Source organism: Diceros bicornis, chromosome 15, assembly GCF_020826845.1.
Source record: "Diceros bicornis minor isolate mBicDic1 chromosome 15, mDicBic1.mat.cur, whole genome shotgun sequence".
In the NCBI taxonomy this organism is placed as follows: domain Eukaryota; kingdom Metazoa; phylum Chordata; class Mammalia; order Perissodactyla; family Rhinocerotidae; genus Diceros; species Diceros bicornis.
The window spans coordinates 34,708,317-34,726,939 of NC_080754.1; the positions used below are offsets into that span (position 1 = coordinate 34,708,317).

Below are 18,623 nucleotides of genomic sequence, written 5' to 3' on the forward strand. Positions count from 1 at the left end.
TCCTATAAAATAACTTTGAAATAGGAAAGTCACCTCTTAGAGCCTGGAAAATTACCAACATCCTTAGCTGGAATATATTCAGGTTCATCAGACTAGCTGATCTGACCACAGAAAGGATGAAACACACCTTGGTCACAGAGACTTAACATACTCCGTATGTTAACTCTGTAATCACAGAACACCCTGGGGGTCTTCTGAAACATGGAGCTAGAGTAATAAGTGTAGGGATACCTAGGGGCTGAATCTCAAACTGCTTGCTTTCACCATTAGGAAAGAACAAGAATAACTACCATTTCCAAACATAGGAAAAGTGTTTTCTTGTTTTTCTTCTCCCATAAGTCCTTTTGCATTCTCATAGCCATCTACAGACTCTGATGTATTTCCTCACCCAACTTCAATTTGGATGCTTAGAATTAAAATAGCTGTATAGAAGATTTGATTTTTCCTGAATGGTCACTGATTTAAAAGTGTCCTATAAATGCAATCCCTTTAGTTTTATTTTATTTTTCTTTCCTGGATTATATTGTTTGATGATCTTACATTCTGAATATACTATGGGCCTGAATTATCTTCTCATCAGCTCAGAAATAATGTATCTATATATATTGCTGTAAACAAAACTCAGCATTGAATACCTGGGTTTACACTTAATTAAAGTTGAGGACGCAATTAATTTCCTGGAAAAGAATTTAACATCAGAAAAGGATTCCAACCAAGTCATTTGACCAGTACAATGGAACCAGGGACTTAGATATAATTTGTGTTTTTGAAAATCTCGCTCTTTCAGTTTATCTGTATAAAGGAAATTTTATAAGTTCTCTTTCCCAGATATTACTATCTGTAATAGCTAATTTATGGCTACCTGGTGACAATAGCCATCAATATACGGCAAGGATTAATAAAAAATGGGAATGAGAGGCAAATCAGGGATAGGAGAGGTTACTGTTGGGATATATAATCATAATTTATTTATCTCGATTTAAATGTTCCCTTGTCACCGGAAACAATAACTTGCCAAAATTTCATTTGGAAGAAAATATATTTACCATCTTTGACTGACTGTTAGATGAGGCTAGGGAATTGAACATTCTTCAGCACTCCTTACATTCCTGAATGCATTCTAGTAATGCAAAAGAACTCTGAACTTAGAATTGGTGATGTGGGGTCTAAGTCCCAACACTGCCACTAATGTGATGTATACCCCTCGATAAGGTACTCGACAACCTGGACCTTAGTTTCCTATAAAGAGGTTGATTCTGATGATCAAACATAAAGGCTGTGCCAGTTCTAACATTCTGGTAGATATGACCATCCTCAACCGTAGAGCTATTTGAAATGTCATGAGATCACTTTCAAAAAGTGAGATAACTGTATTTCCTTTATATGGATTTGCCAGGCCAAACCTAGAAATCGAAAATGTTTCAGACAGCATATACGATTTCCTCAGCTGATAGAACCTTTCACCTCAGGCTTCATGGAGGAGCTTTTGTGAACATTCTAAAGCCCCTCCTGGGAAAAGAAAACAGCTTTCTTCGTGACCCTGGCTTTACAAAGCATTCATTCGATTATGCTCCAGCAGACAGTACTACATTTTCATTCCCAAATATCAGCCAGATACTGACTTTTCAACAAGCACTGCCTTAGGGAGAAATACTTGTCATTTTTTAGTCTTATACCACCTGCCTCACGTGAAAGAATGATGGTTTGTGTTATGCTAGAATTAAAAACAATTGACTTAAAGTGCTCCATTGGAGGTCAAGAAGATATTTGTATTAGAATGTCAATTTACTGCACCATCTTTCCCCCTTAAGAATTTATTTAGTATCACATTTTTCTCAAAGCCAGATTTTGTTAGGTATAAAATATTTCACCTCTTTTGTCTTTCAAATGTTCTTAAAAAGTGAATGTTTAGAGGTAAAATATACTCATACCTTATAATGAACAACATGTAAGAATAAAGCACTTAAGCACACACGAACCTTCTAGAAAGACAGTAGGCAGAGAATTTACTAGAATTTTCTAAAATGTTCTCACACACAGTGTCAAGATTCCTTTGAGGACCAAGATTCCATAACTTAGGGAACAGCTCTCTAAGAGCCCCAAGCAACATAGACAATGGCCCATGAGACAAATAAATACAAAGTTGGCTGATCAGGTGAACAATGTCAACAAATATTAGACATAGCGTTTGAAAAGCCAGTAAGCGTGAAACATATCAAAGTTAAAACTCGATCCAAATAAAGCTAAATTACACTGTGTAGAGCTCAACTAAGGAAAAATAAACTTTAAATTCTATGATTTCTGTAAGAACTCCCTTCTAGTAATAATGACAAGTGAACAAAATTATAATCACGAGCACCTCAATTCTGAAGGAAACTGACATCACCATTAGATACCAAGGAAACATTGGGCTTAGCAAAAAGCAGAAAGCTATAATTTTAATATTCAATAATTCTTGATCCAGATATTAGGCAAAAATTCACAGAGTTTCAGTTTCTTCAAAGTGAACCAAGAGATATTTATTAAAGTGGGAACAAACATATGTTTGAGGACATTTTCAATCTGTAGTAATCACTGTTTTTAAAGCTTTATTTAGCATACAAGTAATGTGAAGGGAAGAAAGTACATAGTAATAAAAATCTTTAGTGAAGGTAGATCATCTATAGAAAAACAGACCACGGTGACTTTAGAAGCTCATCAGTAGTGCTTCATTGGTTTTTAAAGTGAGCTTAAAATGTTTTAAAAATAATTTTGAAAGTGTATCTGTCTAGACCATATCAGAAATTATGACCTAATACAATGGGGTGATTAAATGTGATTAACATTTTATCACAAGAGATAGCTCTGCTCATCATAACATGAAACTGAAGACATATCAATTTCAATAAAATAATAGTGACCATCAAGATTTTAAAAAGTCTGAAATATATTTAGCATCCATATTCAATCCTCTCTATGAAAAGAATATTAACCAGTACTGCTACTACTACTGTGAACACTATTTCTCAGTCCTTACTCTGATCCTTAGAGTGTTCAAGTGTTTTGCATGAACTCATTTAATCCTCATGAGCTAGGTGGCATTATTATCCCATGTTTTATACATATTTTCTAGATAAGGAAACTGAAGATCTACAAGATTAGGTAACTTGCTTACGGTAGTAAGTGACAGAGCCCGAATGTGAAACCAGTAAATCTGGCTTGAGAACCCGCTTTCTTAACTATCTTTCATTCTGATTGCATGTAAATCGGAGTCACTCAAATTTCTGCCTGGGATTTTTATCTAAAAGTTACACTCAACGAAAACATGCCTCTTCTATAGCTGAAAAAGAATGTTTTCCACTCCTTAGAGACAGGATATAAAACTTGAACCATTCTGAGAATGTGTAACTGCAGAGTTAGAGACCCAGCTTCTTGGAGCTACCAGATGGTAGCTCACTGCGGATCTGATCACCTCCTTCTCAAGTTTGACTACCTTGAGCAGGTTCCCATTCTCTTGGAATAATGGCCCCAAATCTTTAAAATGGCCTATGCGCACTATTGAAACTCCCCTTGCTCACTAAAGGGCAACCAAATAGGCATTATTTCTGTTTTTCAAAGGTGAATTCCTTCAGGCCTCAAGCCTTTTGCACTTGCAGATTGTTTTCTGACTCATTTTGCAGCTTTTAGCTTCAGTGTCATCTCCCAGGAGAAGCCTTCTTCGACTGCCCAGATAGGTGTTTTCTCATTTGTTCCACATTGTCATAGCACTCTAACTTTCTCTTTGCATCACATACTTATAATGGAAATTAATTATCTGTATAAATATTTTGTAATGTTGGTCTTCTCTGCTAGACCATAAATTTATGAGAGATTATATCTGGCTTGTCTAGTGCTGAGTCTCATATCTGGAACAGTGTCTGCAACACAGTAGAGGCTCAGGAAATATTTATTAAAAAAATAAATGTAAAACATTTCAAAATAAAAATCATTTTGAGAAAATATCTCTTTCATGCTAACACAACTAAGTATTGATTTTTTATGCTGAAGTAAGTCTGCCTCCATACTGGATTCACCTCTTCACATCCTCCTGCGAGGTGAATGTTATAGGCATTTCCAAATACTCTCTGTGACCTTTACTTTGTGTTTTGCTTTGTTTTGGTGGGTGAGAATTGTGCTGTTACCTTCAGCTTTTATGGGAACTAGTAGCAGAATAGCCAGTCCTGTCACTCACAAGGCAATGAGTAATACTTGGTAGCTCACACCTAGCTGGGAAGTTTATTAATGAGCTTCTACTTCCTTAAAACAAACACATACACATTTTTGTGCCACGGCAGTGTTTTTTACCTGATGGTCTAGAGTTTGTTTCTAACGCATCTAGGTCAGCAATAAGAATCCAAATGTTTGTGGTCATATAATTACTCACTTCCTACGGACGGTACTTGTGGCCAAATGCAGGTTGCTTAGGAAAGAAACCAGTCAGAAACAAGCTTAGGGTAAGACATTCATTTCTGGTAGATAGGCCACAAAATTGGTCCCTCCCTCTCTCCTTCCCATGATTTTCTGCCCAGTTCACCAGAATTCAGTTTAGAATAACGCCATAATTAAAGGCTTACAAAGGTAGGTTTTGAGGAACTGTGATTGTAGTTTATCAGACTTACAATCCACTTCTTGCAAATAGTCTACATTCATGACTTCATTTCCCAGACTTTATAACCCACACTCAGAGGTTGAAACACTAGCCTTTATTTGCAAATGGAAAACCAAAGCATGAAACAAGCAGTACACTACTCTGCTTTACTATTCTATACATATTCAAAAGAGGAAGACTGTTTCATGAGCGCTAATTCGCTTTTGCTTGTCAAAGTTCTTTGCTGATTGCTACATACTTCATTATATGTGAGATAAAGTGTTTAGTGATTTACTATGCTTTGTAATTAGACATGGTGACATATAACATTGGAGTGTTCCTTTAAGCTGTCACTTTTAATTGCAAAATAAAACTGAAGTTTCCAGCTATGCAGAAGACAGGCTTCCTTTGAAAAGGCACTCATCTATTCATTTTGTTCTATTTACCCCATTATGAAAGTAACAATCAATCAATCAGTTTAATAATTACAACAGCTCCTTAGTGTCTTATTTGAACAGGGAAAAAAAAAAGCTGGGACACCATGTTTAAGAACAAAATGACTTAAAGATTTCTCAGACATCCTTTAGTAATAACACCTTAGAACATAAAATGAGAAAGTGTTTGCAAATCGTCAAGCTTATTCACCCAGGGCAAACCACCCACCTCTCTAGTGACGATCGAGAGACATGCAGGGGACAAAATGAATTAAGGGAACAGTGTAGAAGCAAGTAAACACTTTTAAAAAGTGACTGCAAAGCAAGATAAAAATCTAATCTGTTCAGTTTTTTAAAAAAATCAAACAGATTCTCTGTCTTCATGGGTAATCAATTCAGTGAAAGCAGCACACACTTTACACTGTTTACCTCTGTTAGAGTACAAGTCATTCCTCACTCAGGAAACTACCCTGTCTTTTCAAAACTTTCTTGCTACTTGAAGTATAATAGAAATAAATACCCGGGCTCGTTTAAAAAAAAAAAAAAAGACTTGCAAGATGTCAAGGAAAACCATATGATTCAGGGCATACAGGTAGAGATAAGGCTTGTACAGCATGTGCAACTGCTTTGCTTTTTTTGCACAAGTCAGGGACAAAGAGCCATTTCTGTAAGTTTATTCAATATGCCATATTTTTATGTGAAGACACTCCTTTAAGCAATAGCAACAGACACTGCCTCCATTGAATTCAGGGACACTAGTTAGTGGCCATGGAGAGGATACAGAGATAAATACCACACATCCTCTACTCTCCAAGAGTCTTCAGCCTCGAGAGGAGAGAAGGCATCTGCTCCACACAGAGAGCAATGAGAGAGGAACAGAAAAGTACAAAAGAGTTCAGAGGAAGACAGAGTTATTCTGAATGGGGAGATCAGCAATTTTTTTAAGGGTGAAGTAGCCTCTCAACAGGGCCTTAAAAATGGAAAGGGTTTGACCTAGATAAATATTTGGGTGGTGCTGTTGGAGTGTAGAAAGAAGACAGGGAAAGTATCCTCTCTGAAATCTGACTATTCTGATTTTCAGCCTTTCAAGCTCTTTGGGATTGTCTATTGAAATAATTTCCCAGGCCTGAGGCTTATCAAGGGCTTTCTACCTCACCCAGTGTTACCATTTCTCTCTGTGTATATCTTGTACAGTCCACAACCTTAGTCTGGTGACAGAGTCTCCCATGGTCTATTTAAAAGTAATCAAGCCATTCCCAAAACACCTGATGTTGCCCTTTGAGAGGGTAATGGTTTTCCTTTTAATTCTGATTCCATCAATAGAGTGACACTAATCCAGACTGATTTGAGTAAACAGGGCATATTCCCCATTGTCTCTGTGATCTGAGAAAGAATAAACTTGAGAAAGATCACTGCTTGGATTGGAAATGGCCCCTTTGGGTGTTTTGCGCAAGCTTAAAAGGAAAAAGAAAATGCCTGTGCAGAGTTCTTTCCAAGGCAAGCTCACTTTGGGGGTGGTAATTCTTATAGGGGTATTATACTAAACTGCACCTATTAGTGGCTTTAGCACCAATAAGAAAGTAGAACTATTTCTTTTGTAGTGTTTCCAGAAGAGCTGATGAGAGTGTTTCATAAATTTCCGCCTCTGGCAACACACCACAGCTTGACTCAAAATTCCCTCTTTCAGCTTTTATAAGGAAATTTTTTTTTTTTTTTTCCATTTAAGAGACACAGACAAGATGCAATTCAGATCACAAGTTTTGCATGAGATATCAATTTACACTCTACACACATCCACTAACATTCCAAAATGTTTCATTCTTGCCAGTTATTCCCTCACCTGGAACCAACATGTGCTTTATCTTACCACCAGTTACTGAATATTAAATTGACAGGTGAATATTATCCGATGAAGACATCTCAGCTAGAATCTACAAGACAGTCCAATTTTACTTTGTCTTTGGAAAAGAAACAAACAGAATATACATTAGTCATTATCAAACATGAAATAAATTTAGAAATCAGAACTTTCCAAGATTTTTTTTTTGCAGAAGATAGAAAGGAATGCTTTTTGAATAGTAAAGGTGTGCTTTATTATCAGATCAAATAAGAAAATCAGATGTGGAGAAGTAAAAAGTACTGTTTCTGAAAAGACTTGACAGATACTTCATTTCACGACTTATTTCTGCAAAGGAGGTTGTATAGCAACGAGGTAGTTTGAGGACTTCACTGTTTCCCCTATGCAGAGAGTTAAAAGCAGCACAATCACATGTTAACGTTGGATATTTTCAAAATCTACGCAAGCGGAAGATTAGATTGAGGTGGAAGAGAAAGGAATGAGAGACGAGCTTGGATCTCCCCCCATTTATCATAGAGCCCAGTTCTCCCTCCTACCCCCTCCCTTTGCCTTTAAATCAAATCACTGAGTGTCCTCCCCTGTACCTACCCTCGCCTACCCCACTATTACCTCTGAAATTGCCTACATTTTCTTCCTGGGTGCGATGGAAGTGATGAAAGAGGTTTAGTGGAAGGAGAAAATATTAATGTGGGTAAAGACACGTCTTCCCTCCAATATTTCTGTTAAAATCTTAAGTGCAAATGTGTATCGCTGTCCAAAATGGAATTTGAAAAATTTATGGCAAATTTTTTTAAAAATTTGAGATACTAAGATCTTGATTTTTTGTTGTTGCTGTTTTTTGTTTAATTTGGGGGTTGTTTGTTTCTTAAATGGACATTCATATTTGCTTCCGCTTTATTATTTCCCAACTGGGATTCTCATCTTGGACAAATGTCATACTTGGCATATTCTCTCACATTTAGTTCCAGGATTACTATCTACATTTAGAGCAGTGACCAGAGAAAAAGGTTTTCCTTTCCTGATTCTAAGATGACTATTTTAAAATAAAGTTAATCCTAATTAACATAGAGAATCTATCTGGATTTTGTTCCTAGCTTTGATTAATTTAAAAATGTAATTACAGAGTCCCTGTAAGGGTCAGGCACCTTATCTGTCTCTATAGAGGTCTAAGGAATGGGAATAGGAAACCTTCAACTTCACCCAGCAGAAGCAATCACTTAGGCTAATAATTCCTCTCCCTCCCTGTAGGATGCTATCTATCGCCCCTTCACCATGCAGCCAAAGTTTTGAACCTCCAATTCTGAACACTGCCTACGCTTTCAAAATATGCATGAGTTCTAGCTCTTACTGAGATAAAAGCCCCTACCATCTTTTGTTGCTGTTTCTACAAAAGCTTTCCATTTAGACATACATATTAAATTGGATTATGTATTACATATTAAATACAGATCAGTGTTTAAGTCAACACATTCTCTTTTCAAGTCAATATATCATGCTCTTTCATCTGGTCCTATGCAGTTCCTCCTTGAATTTTTATTAATTTTCTACCCTCTACCCAGAATGACCTTGCTCCCTTCCCCCCTTGGCTAAATTCTGGTCCTCAAACCATGTGAAATATTACCTTTGTCATAAACAGTTTGAACCATTTTCACTGTCTTTGAGAGCCTTTGATGTCTTTTACCACAATTTGTTTTATACTGGAGTCATGTATAAACACCTTATGTACACCCTAAGATTGTGAATTCTCAGAGGCCAGTGGCTGCAACTTACTCATTCCTGCTTTCCTTACAGTGCCTAGCATTGTGACTATACTTAATTAGCTCTCAGTTAGTTGGGTTGTAAGGAAATGCTTCTTTTCGTGCGGGAAATAATCTAAACGGTTTGTGGCTAGGATATCAAAATCACTGTATCTGGTTTACAGCCAAATTTATATTACTTTTTCATTTTGGGGTGGGGGGTTGGGGAAAAGAATGGAATAAAAAGTGGGGTCTTTATTTACAGGGTGACTCTATACTTGGTCTTCTAAATGGAATACTTTTGAAAGTGAAAGTGGTGCTATTAATAATTACATTTGAATAGCAAGCATAAATAAAGATAAACCAAGACCAATGGTTCCCAACTTATCTATGGCACAGACCACAGCTATTAAAGAGAGCCATGGGCAAAGAATACATGAGTCATATGAGACTTTAGAAACAATCCATGTCTGCCCTTCCAAAGGTCCCAGAGAAGTGACGGATATTCTTGCAAAACAGGCAGTCAATGTACAATGCAGAGAAATGCATTTTTATACTTCTAAGTCGTCTTGAGCGAAGCCATTTATCCTTCCCAGTGTACCCTACCATAGCTCCAATGACTCCTCTCCTCTGTTCAAATTCCTGCCATGGGTTATCACGGCCACTATATTAAATGTGTTATGGCCCTCCACGGGCCATTCTGTCTTCCATTTCCAAGTCTATTTCCTAATTCTTTCATACTTTCAATTCCATCTGAACTATTTGACATTTCTGAGTACATCAGCATTCACCCCACCTCTGTGCTTCTGCTGATGCTTGTTTTTTCACCTGAAATCCTCCTTCCCTCTTACATTGCTAGGACTTAGAAAGTTCATCCTGTCCTTCTGAGTGCAACTGCCGCCTATATATACATGTCGACTTTCTCGGTCCTCCTGCTTCCAGCTACTCTCTTTCTCTTTGACTTTTTTTATAATCTTGCTCACACTTCTCATATGACACTGAAGATCTCTCCTGTATTATAACTGTATGTATTTATTCCCCTTATGAACTGTAAACTTCTTGGTATAGGAACTGTTTATTACTCATTATCATATCCTATGTACCATCTTACATGCAACAATGCTCAGTAAACATTTATTCAAAACGAGTGTCAGTCCTTCTTCTAACCTAAGTTTCTCCTCCTCCATACTACTATTCATGAATATTACAAAGTACAAGTTAACTAAAAGGTATAAGGGAACATTATAAAATATTTAGAGAAGTAACACATTAATAAGCCACATTTCACTATTTTCTTGTGCCTCCAAATTGTGTTCTTAAGAGAAGATTAGGAATAAGATGTATAGATTAACTTTTGGATCAACTGTTTTACCTTGACACTTCAATCCATTCTCTTACAGAACAAAATCTGCTACCCTACTGGCCACCCTTCATAGGCATCGGAGTCTACTGACTTGGCACTGGACAATAATGCTACATCAGTCATCTGCCTTTTATCTTATTATACATTCAAAAGAAAATTCTGAGTCCATTGGGCCTGAAAATTTTTTATTTTCATAATAGTAACATTTTATGGAAATAACTAAGTTGTTTTTCACTGAGGTATGTTTCTGGTATCTGTGTTCACTCTTCCTTATTTATTAAATGACATAAAACAATTAGAAGTTAAGAATGTATTCAACCGGGGAAAAAAGTTTAATTTCATAATATTACTATGAAGGGAGGATTTTTACCTATCCCTCTCTACCCCACCAGCTCAGGTCCCACCCAAAGCAATCACATGTATCTCAAAGCAAACTTAGGTACATTTGTGATAACATAGTCCTTAACTGTTTGACCCATATTCTTCCTTGATAAACACAAAATCTCATGACCTCAGATATATATCCTCCCTTAATAGAAAGAGTATAGACTCTAAGTTCTGTATATGCTCATTGTCTCAGAAAATTCTAGCAACTTTGCATTCAGAAAAAGTATGTGGTAAGATGTAAGAGCAAACGATATTTTTTTGGTTGCTATAGCTAACCCAGATATTCATTCATGCTTCCTACTATACTCTCCACCCCCCGTTGAGGATCATTGCTCTTCTAAAAAATAAAACAAACTAAACATGCTTTTTCCTTATCTCGGTAAAGGATAAGTGATTTACTGTTTTCACCACTCTTTTTTCCAAGCATAGTGAAGGAAGGTATGATCTATGATCTGTGATCTCAGATCTCTTTCTCCCAGTCCCCTCTGGGCTTGAGGGCAACCAATTGTAAAACAAGTAGTGCAATCTAAGACCGCAGCTTGGAGGGCAACAGAGCCTGGCTGACACCTGAATTAAACTGCAGCTTCTGCTTCTTACCTCCCGTGCTCTTACCTGTGGTGCTCAACATCTCAGAAGCACGACACAGGGAAGCTTAAGATAATACATTCGTTGATTATTAAGAGAAAAGTTACTCTCTTGGGAAAAATACGTTTCAGCCCTTGGAAACAGAGTTGGAATAGGGAAGATTACTGTATCTCCTTTGACCACACAGGCCCAGGGGTCAATTAAACGGCAATGACCTGGACTCCGAGAATTTATACCGCTGTCTCAGCACTTTTCTTCCTGCTCTCAACTAGATTTGCACATCAGTTCCTAATGGAAACTTTTTGGAGTATCTACTATGAATCACAATGGCCCTTTTTAGGGTGTATTCTAGCTCTCCTTGGTATTAAAGAGAAAAACGTTAAGTAAACAGGACTCATTTATACACCTATAGCTCTTTCAACTACAGAAAGAAAAATCATTAACCTCAGTTTGTAAAATGAGGTGTTTCAGTATATGAGCCTTGAAGTCCCGTTTAGTTCTAGAATACTATAACTCATTTACCAAAGTACTTTTTCCTCTTCATCAAAAACCCCAAATGGGGATTTTTAATAAAAATGTCCTTCTAAGGAGGAGTTTGGGAGCCTCAGTCTCTCTCTCCCTCTCTCTCTCATACACACACACAGCCCAGGTTTTTTTGGCAAGAAAGTTGACCTAAAACTTAATCTGTGAAGAATTTCCTTTCTTTTGAGCCTCTCTCTCCAAGCCTGAGACCAGTCCCAGAGGCTGTGTCATTCCATGCCTGGCACATTGGAGCCGTGCTTGCTTGAGGCCTCTCCATTGTCACCCAAGGGTGGAACCTTAACCTTAAGCTGTGCCTGTTACATCCTGCCTATGTTCTCCTCCCTTCCGGACCCTTTCCTGTTCATTAACAGCTTCCGCAAATCCAGATCTGCTTGGGGGGAAAGAACTGGCAAGTTGTGGAAAAGGGAATAGAGAAGGAATAGTATTTTTATATTGTTTTTGAGTTTTCAACCCAAAGAAGTTACTAGCAAATTAAAAATTATTTGATGTCAGAGAATGGGTTATAGTTTTAAAATAGCTTTCATTCTCACAAGGAGTTACATAGCCTTTTTATTCTTAATCTGCCCAATTTTTAACAACTTTTGTGTGATAATAGTGAATTGCTGTTTCCGTATTGACAGTTACTAATAAACGGTATCTTAAGGTGAATCCCAAAACATTTTAACCTTTGTATAAATTTCAGGAGTCTTAGGGCCATGTGGTCCCAGGCATTTCATATGCTCAGATGTAGAACTGCATGTTTACAGAGAGCTAAATATTAAAACATAACCCTATACGGAAAAGAAAGCTGCTCTTAAGCAATAGAATGGAAGTCAAGCCATGAAGATACCATATAATATGCACACTAGAAGAAGGATGTAAAGTTCATGATGAAAATATACAAAAAGACGCAGGAAGGTAGAGGAAGTCAGCCATATTTTTTCATAGATATCCTGTATGTACAATAGCAGCATTCCAACAGAAGACAGACAACTGCTGCCTTTTGAGCACCTGACCACACATTTACCTAAAGTTTTGAAAACCTCAAAACCGTGTAAAGGTATTTTCTTTCATCATAAGGATGCCATACTCTCACAAACGACATGACTCTTTTGCCTCCAAAAAAGGCAATAATTCCTACAGATATCTTCTAATCACAGTATTTATGCAGTGTCTTTCCTTTCATGAGAAATAATTATTTCCACTTTCCATCAACTTCATACTTTTTTAATAGATACCTCTAAACCAACTTTGCTTCTACCCTTGTATACTTAGACACACATAGATCCCAGCCAGCTTATAAATACTGTATGTGAGCTATGGACAAACACAAAATCAGCTATGATATGACTAACAGATTATTTTTTTAACGATTAAAACTGCACAACATTGGATCAAACAGAAACAAGATAATCTTAAAAGTTACCTCCATGCTTCAAAAATTGTTTGGTAACATTTTAAGCTAACTTTCAATATTAAAGCAAAACAAGAAACTCAAGTTTCTCCACTGAGGACAAGGAGGCCTGCTTGAATGTTTTAAAGGAAAATAGGTACTTCCTTTTCCTTCTTTAGATAACTCGATATTTCCCCTGCTATATTTACACAGTTCAGGTGTCTAGACAATAGCGCGGTCAATATGATAGCCAGGCCCTGCTCCATTGCCCTTCGTGGGACTCCTCCTTTTGCACCAGAGTGCTGTGCATTTTGTTTTGAATTTTAAGGAACTCAATTTGAGTTCTCGAGTCTACTTTTCCAAGCATTCGCCTGCAAGCATTTTCATCAGAAACAGTGAGCTCGCTCTCTCCACACCGCACCCCCCAATCTGATTAGTGTCAACACAGCTGCCCTATTCTGAGGAATGTAAACTAATATTGTTGTTAGACCTCCCTCAACCTTAGGAAACTTCCTCAAAGCCTTACAATCTCTTCAGGAGTTTTTCTTTCTTATCCCTTCGCCCAGTGATTTAAATCTCTAAGACACAATTTTTGAGGAGAGATCAGAGAGGGAAATCATCAATTCCTTAAATAAAATCCTATATGCTATAATACACATTGATATGTATGCAGGTATAAACATTTAATAATGCATCACTGCAAGATAACTTTGTCATTACACAGTGAAAGTCTAAGTCAATCACCAGACAATAGGGACGTGACTGAAGTCCCCTCAGGATTAAGGTAGGTCTCTGGATTGATAGAATTCAAAATGAAGATGGCTTAAAAAAAATCTCACCTGATTATTTTGAAAAAAGCTTCATTTGCTTTTAGGATGAAGTCTGGAGATAGAACTAAGAACTTAACTGAGTTAAGACACAGTGAACTAATTTGTCTCACTGAGATATGAATACCCAACAGAGGAGTCATTTCAATGTATCTAGCAGAATGTGATCTGCTTTCTCAGTCTATACTTATAAAAAGTGATTTCATAAACTCCTGAATATTGGGTTTCTTCAAATACATAATGTCACCCAGAAATTTTTCTTCTCTCTTTTCTCCTACTGTTTCATCTCCTACTTAAAGAAAAAAAAAATCTTACAGTCACCACAGAAAACATTTACCAAGAAAAGGAGATTCCTATATACAATTTGCAAAAACATTACGTTGGGTGACGGAGAACCACAATATGTAAGCTTTTATTTAAAAAATAAAAATGAAAAAGCACCTCTAAATAGAGTGCTAAAATCTAAAATCCTTACCTCACTAAATTGAGTCTGGGCATTGTTTTCCAGGTACAACATGTTAGCTGTAAGATTGATCAATGCCGCTGTCCTCTCTTCTGGCTCCAGGATTTTGCCAACCCCCCCACCCCCTCTGAGACCCTTACAATAGGAATCTACTAAGAAGATAACAGAACTCAAGTCCCTCTCTCTCTTTCTCTCTCTCTACATAATTTTAGGTTCCCTAATATATACCCAACTATAGGCATGAGGGGCGGGACTCTTCTCTTTACCTGTCCAATCCATCACCTTCCACCTGGACTCCTCCACTCCAATGGAGTGAGGCCTCTCCCATCTCATTAAGTAGTTAGAATTCCTTATCACCAATCTTTAAAAGAAAAAGAAAGAAAGAAAGAAAAAAAAACAGGAGAGAGACAGACAGGTAAAACTTTCCCTTGTCTCTTTCATAAGAAAGTGCACTCTCTCCTAAAAACAAAACAAAATCTCCCCAAACAAACCACAAACCCGTACCACCACCAGGGTTTAGAGAAGGCATTTCAGAAAGTTATTTTACACTGCAACTGAAAAGTAAAACTTTAGGGAAAGCTTTTGGAAGGTTTGTTTTTTTTTTTAAACCTCCAAGTGGAGTTTCAAGGATGATTATACAAAGTTAGAAATTGGGGGAAAATACTCAAATCCACAGTTATATTTCCTCAGTTTAACAATTAAAGTCCACTGCCTGATAGCTGAAAAGTTTTCAACTTATTCTCCCCAGAGAAATGCCAGTGGTTGCATCAAAACCAAGCCAACATAAGCCACTTGATTTTTCAGAGCATACTTCAGTAACAATTTAAACCATTGGTCCCGTTAACTTGTAAAAATAAACAAACATCCCTATTATGTACAGGAAATAGAAATCCTGGGAAATGTGCCGATTTTTTTTAATGCCCTTTAAAAAAAAACTGCTTCTTTCTATCATTATTTCTTGAGACATGGAATCAATACAATAGCTTATCTATTTGAATATTTATTTTCTCTATTGTATTTAGCTTTTATTAATGTTCAAAAATAATATCTTTTTCTCTAAACAGATAATAAATTACTAATAGAAAGAATAAATCTTAAAGTGTGAGAAACCAATTAGCTTTTGCCTTAAAAATATATTTATATAAATACATAAGAACGTTCATGTAGAATCTGGCCTTGATTACCATAATTTAGAAGACGAAATGCACCCTGATGGTTTTTGTGTGATTCATTACAATACTTTCATTACTGCTGAGTATTCCATGTAATTCAGTTAAATTTAGATCTAAACATCCCCACCCATACTTGGGAAATCAATTCCCTTGGTCCTTCCTGAAAGTTACAACTGGCCAAGATATCTATAAGTGAATATTTAGATTTCTTCTAAAATTTAGAAGACAAGAAGATTAGAAGAAAATTAGAAGCCAGACTAGATTTGTCTATAAACTTTGTAAATAAAGCTTGCAAATATATTCATGACTTTGGATTTGCCTCCTCTCTCACATCCATAAAATGCATGCACATAAAGGATGATGTGATCATTGGAGTGAGACTTACTTTAAAGCCCCTGAGTTACTGATAAGAAGGTTTCTTTCTTTGCAAAAAATTGTCAGTAACATCATTTGATTTCAAGTGTCCAAGAATACGACAACACTCTGTAATGTTACAAATTTACGTCAGACATAATGTTCATTTCTTCACTGAAATATTGGGAAGATGACCTCTTACCACCTGTAATTAACCAAATGAGCACTGACTACAAGGCAAAAAAAAAGAAATTACTTACAAAATTTAGTGTAATTATTTGTACCATGTATTTAAATTCTATACCCACTGACAGCTTCAGGGCCTATGGTGGAAAGCAGATGGTTGCTTTCTTAGAGCTGTATTCTAGTCCAGTGGTTCAAAAACTTGGGTGACCCTGAGAATCATCCAGGGTGCTTTTTAAAAACAGATTTCTGGACCTGGCCCCAGATCTACTGAATCAGACTCTTCAGGGATGTGAGCCCTACATCTGTATTTTATATACCCCACTAGGAAGTTCTGAACGAGTCAGGCTTGAGAATCAATGCTCTAGAGTAACTGCTGTTAGCACAACTGCCCAGAGAGTTATTATTGGATTCTTTTTTACACTAATGGGGTAGTCTAACCATTTGAACTCTTAAATCTAGGGTTCACAGTTTCAAGTGCTGATGATATTTTATCAAAATGTAAGCAAATGTCATCTTTCACAAAGTCAAAAGATACCCAACAGGATTTGATGGACTAAAAAATCAAATTCCTTCTATGTACCACCTCAGCATTCAGCACGATCAAGTCTGACTATGATCTCTAACATATCTACAAGATTCTGGACAAAATCTAAGACATATATCTTATATATAAGACAGGACATATCTGCTATGGCTACTCGAGTGCTTCGGGTAGTTGAGGGGAAAGAGCACTGGACTGAAGGTTGCAACAGGAATAACTAGGAGAATACAGGCTCTGTTCCAGCTCTGCCTTTAGCTAGCTCTGCCCTTGGGGCAGGTTACTTAACCACTCTGGATTCAGGTTCCTCATTTGTGAAATGAGGGGCAGAACTAAATAATTTCTAAAGACCATTACAAAGATAAGAATTTCTGTCCAGAATTCACGGAAGTGATTTAAAGGATTATTCACATTTCTCCGATTATATTTGGATATTTGTACCTCAATTTGCTCATCTGTGAACTGTAGAATTGAAGCAATCAAATTGTACACATATTAAGATGCTTAAATGACAAAAAGGTACGATATATTGGGGCAAAAAATCCATGTTTTTTGCTTTGAAGTATCTTCACCATAAAAAACTAGTAATAATCCATTTAAATTTGAACTTAGCACAAACATTTTCATAAAAGAGCTAATTAAAGTATGTCTGATAATGTTTGATTTCAGAATTAGTGTGAATACATGATGTAAATATCGTGCTTTTATTTAAGCAGGAGATTAGAAAGAAGCAGTCATTCTCTGCACTCACCACACAACAATGCTTATCCTGTGATCTCAAAGGTTTAGTAATGTGCATTAATTTTCCTAACAACCTAGTGATGTAGGTAAGTATTATTATCCCCATTTTGCAGATAAACAAACTCAAAGATCTTAAGTGGGTTTTCCAAGTCCTCAGAAGTCAGAACAATTCTGTTTATAGCTCATAACTTTCTATTCTCAGCCATTTCCCACAGATTTCTCAAAGCTTCATGGCCTCAGAATTAGGGGTCTGCACTGTACTCTGGATGAAAATGCTACTGCTGTAAATCCAGTGTATTGGGAGCAGAAGTCATCCAAGACATGCGATCAACATGCATGCTTTCCTGAAATAATACTGTTAACATTTTGTTGAATATCCTTCTTAACAGTTATTCTTGTAAGAGCTCTTTGTATATTAAAGATATTAACCCCTGATCATAAGTACTGCAAATACTTTTCTTCTGTATGTATGTATGTGTGTATGTGTATATGCATGTATACATCTGGTCTTTCAAACTTGTATATGGTTTTGTGGTTTGCTTTTTAGTGTAGAAGAATTCTAATTTTTTGATAGTCGATTTATCACTTTTCCCTATGACATTATTTTTCAAACATAGTTTGAAAGGCCTTCCCCAGCCCAACAGTATAAAATTCTTCAACTATATTATCATCTGATATTATTATGGTTTTGAATTTTTTCACATGAAAATCTTTTAACTCTTTGGAATCTATATTGGTATAAGAATCAAAGGAAGACCCACTCTCCCCCCAAACAGATAACTTATCTTCATCATTTTATTGAATATTTTTCTAATTTGACATTCCATCTTTATGATATACCAAATGTCATGGGTTCCATTTTATATCTCTATGTGAGAAAGTGAAGCAAGTATATAAATCTTTGGCACACAGAAAATGTTTGTTTGAAGTTCTTAATCCACTCTATGTAAGGTTAGATAGGAAACAACATGGGACCCATAAAATTCTAGAAAGTAAAAAATGGAAGCCAGCTTCCATGGATCTAGGTCTGCACTCAGTGGTTGGGGTAGGTGTAGATGGTAGAGAAATGCTTAGGTTTCATGAGTCCATGGAATAGAGATAAGTGTTCTAGTGGGTTCCCTCATAAAGATCTTAGTTCTATTGAATTGAGAGAAAAAGAGAAGTTAGGAGAGGCTTGGGTAAATTTGACTAGGATTACGTAGTCATTTATTAAAGTAAACAAAGATTGGTGACTTGTTTTTGTAGCAGCAGTTGAGACTCCAAGAAACAATATGTACCTGGTTCTAAATAATATCAATCCTTCTATGCTTTAATCAAAAATCTACCTGAGTGAGGTAGAAAAATGAATGTCAAGCAACGTCTCCACTTTCTCACCTCCCCTCTAGAATCCGCTTACCATCACTTTGTCACCATATGTCTCTGGAGTGATGGTATCCTTCCCCACCCACCAAGCAAGCT

At 36.6% G+C, this 18,623-nt stretch overlaps 1 protein-coding gene across 2 annotated transcripts in view; it reads right to left on the reverse strand.

The window, feature by feature from the left end:
* Window positions 1-14,259, reverse strand: part of TP63 (tumor protein p63) — a 94,884-nt gene extending 80,625 nt beyond the window's left edge. For both annotated transcript variants that reach the window (XM_058556123.1, XM_058556122.1), the window contains exon 1: window positions 14,187-14,259. In XM_058556123.1, coding sequence (XP_058412106.1) covers window positions 14,187-14,228 — 42 coding nt within the window. In that variant the 5' untranslated portion in view covers window positions 14,229-14,259. The remainder of the gene's footprint in view (window positions 1-14,186) is intronic.
* Window positions 14,260-18,623: the final 4,364 nt, after the last annotated feature.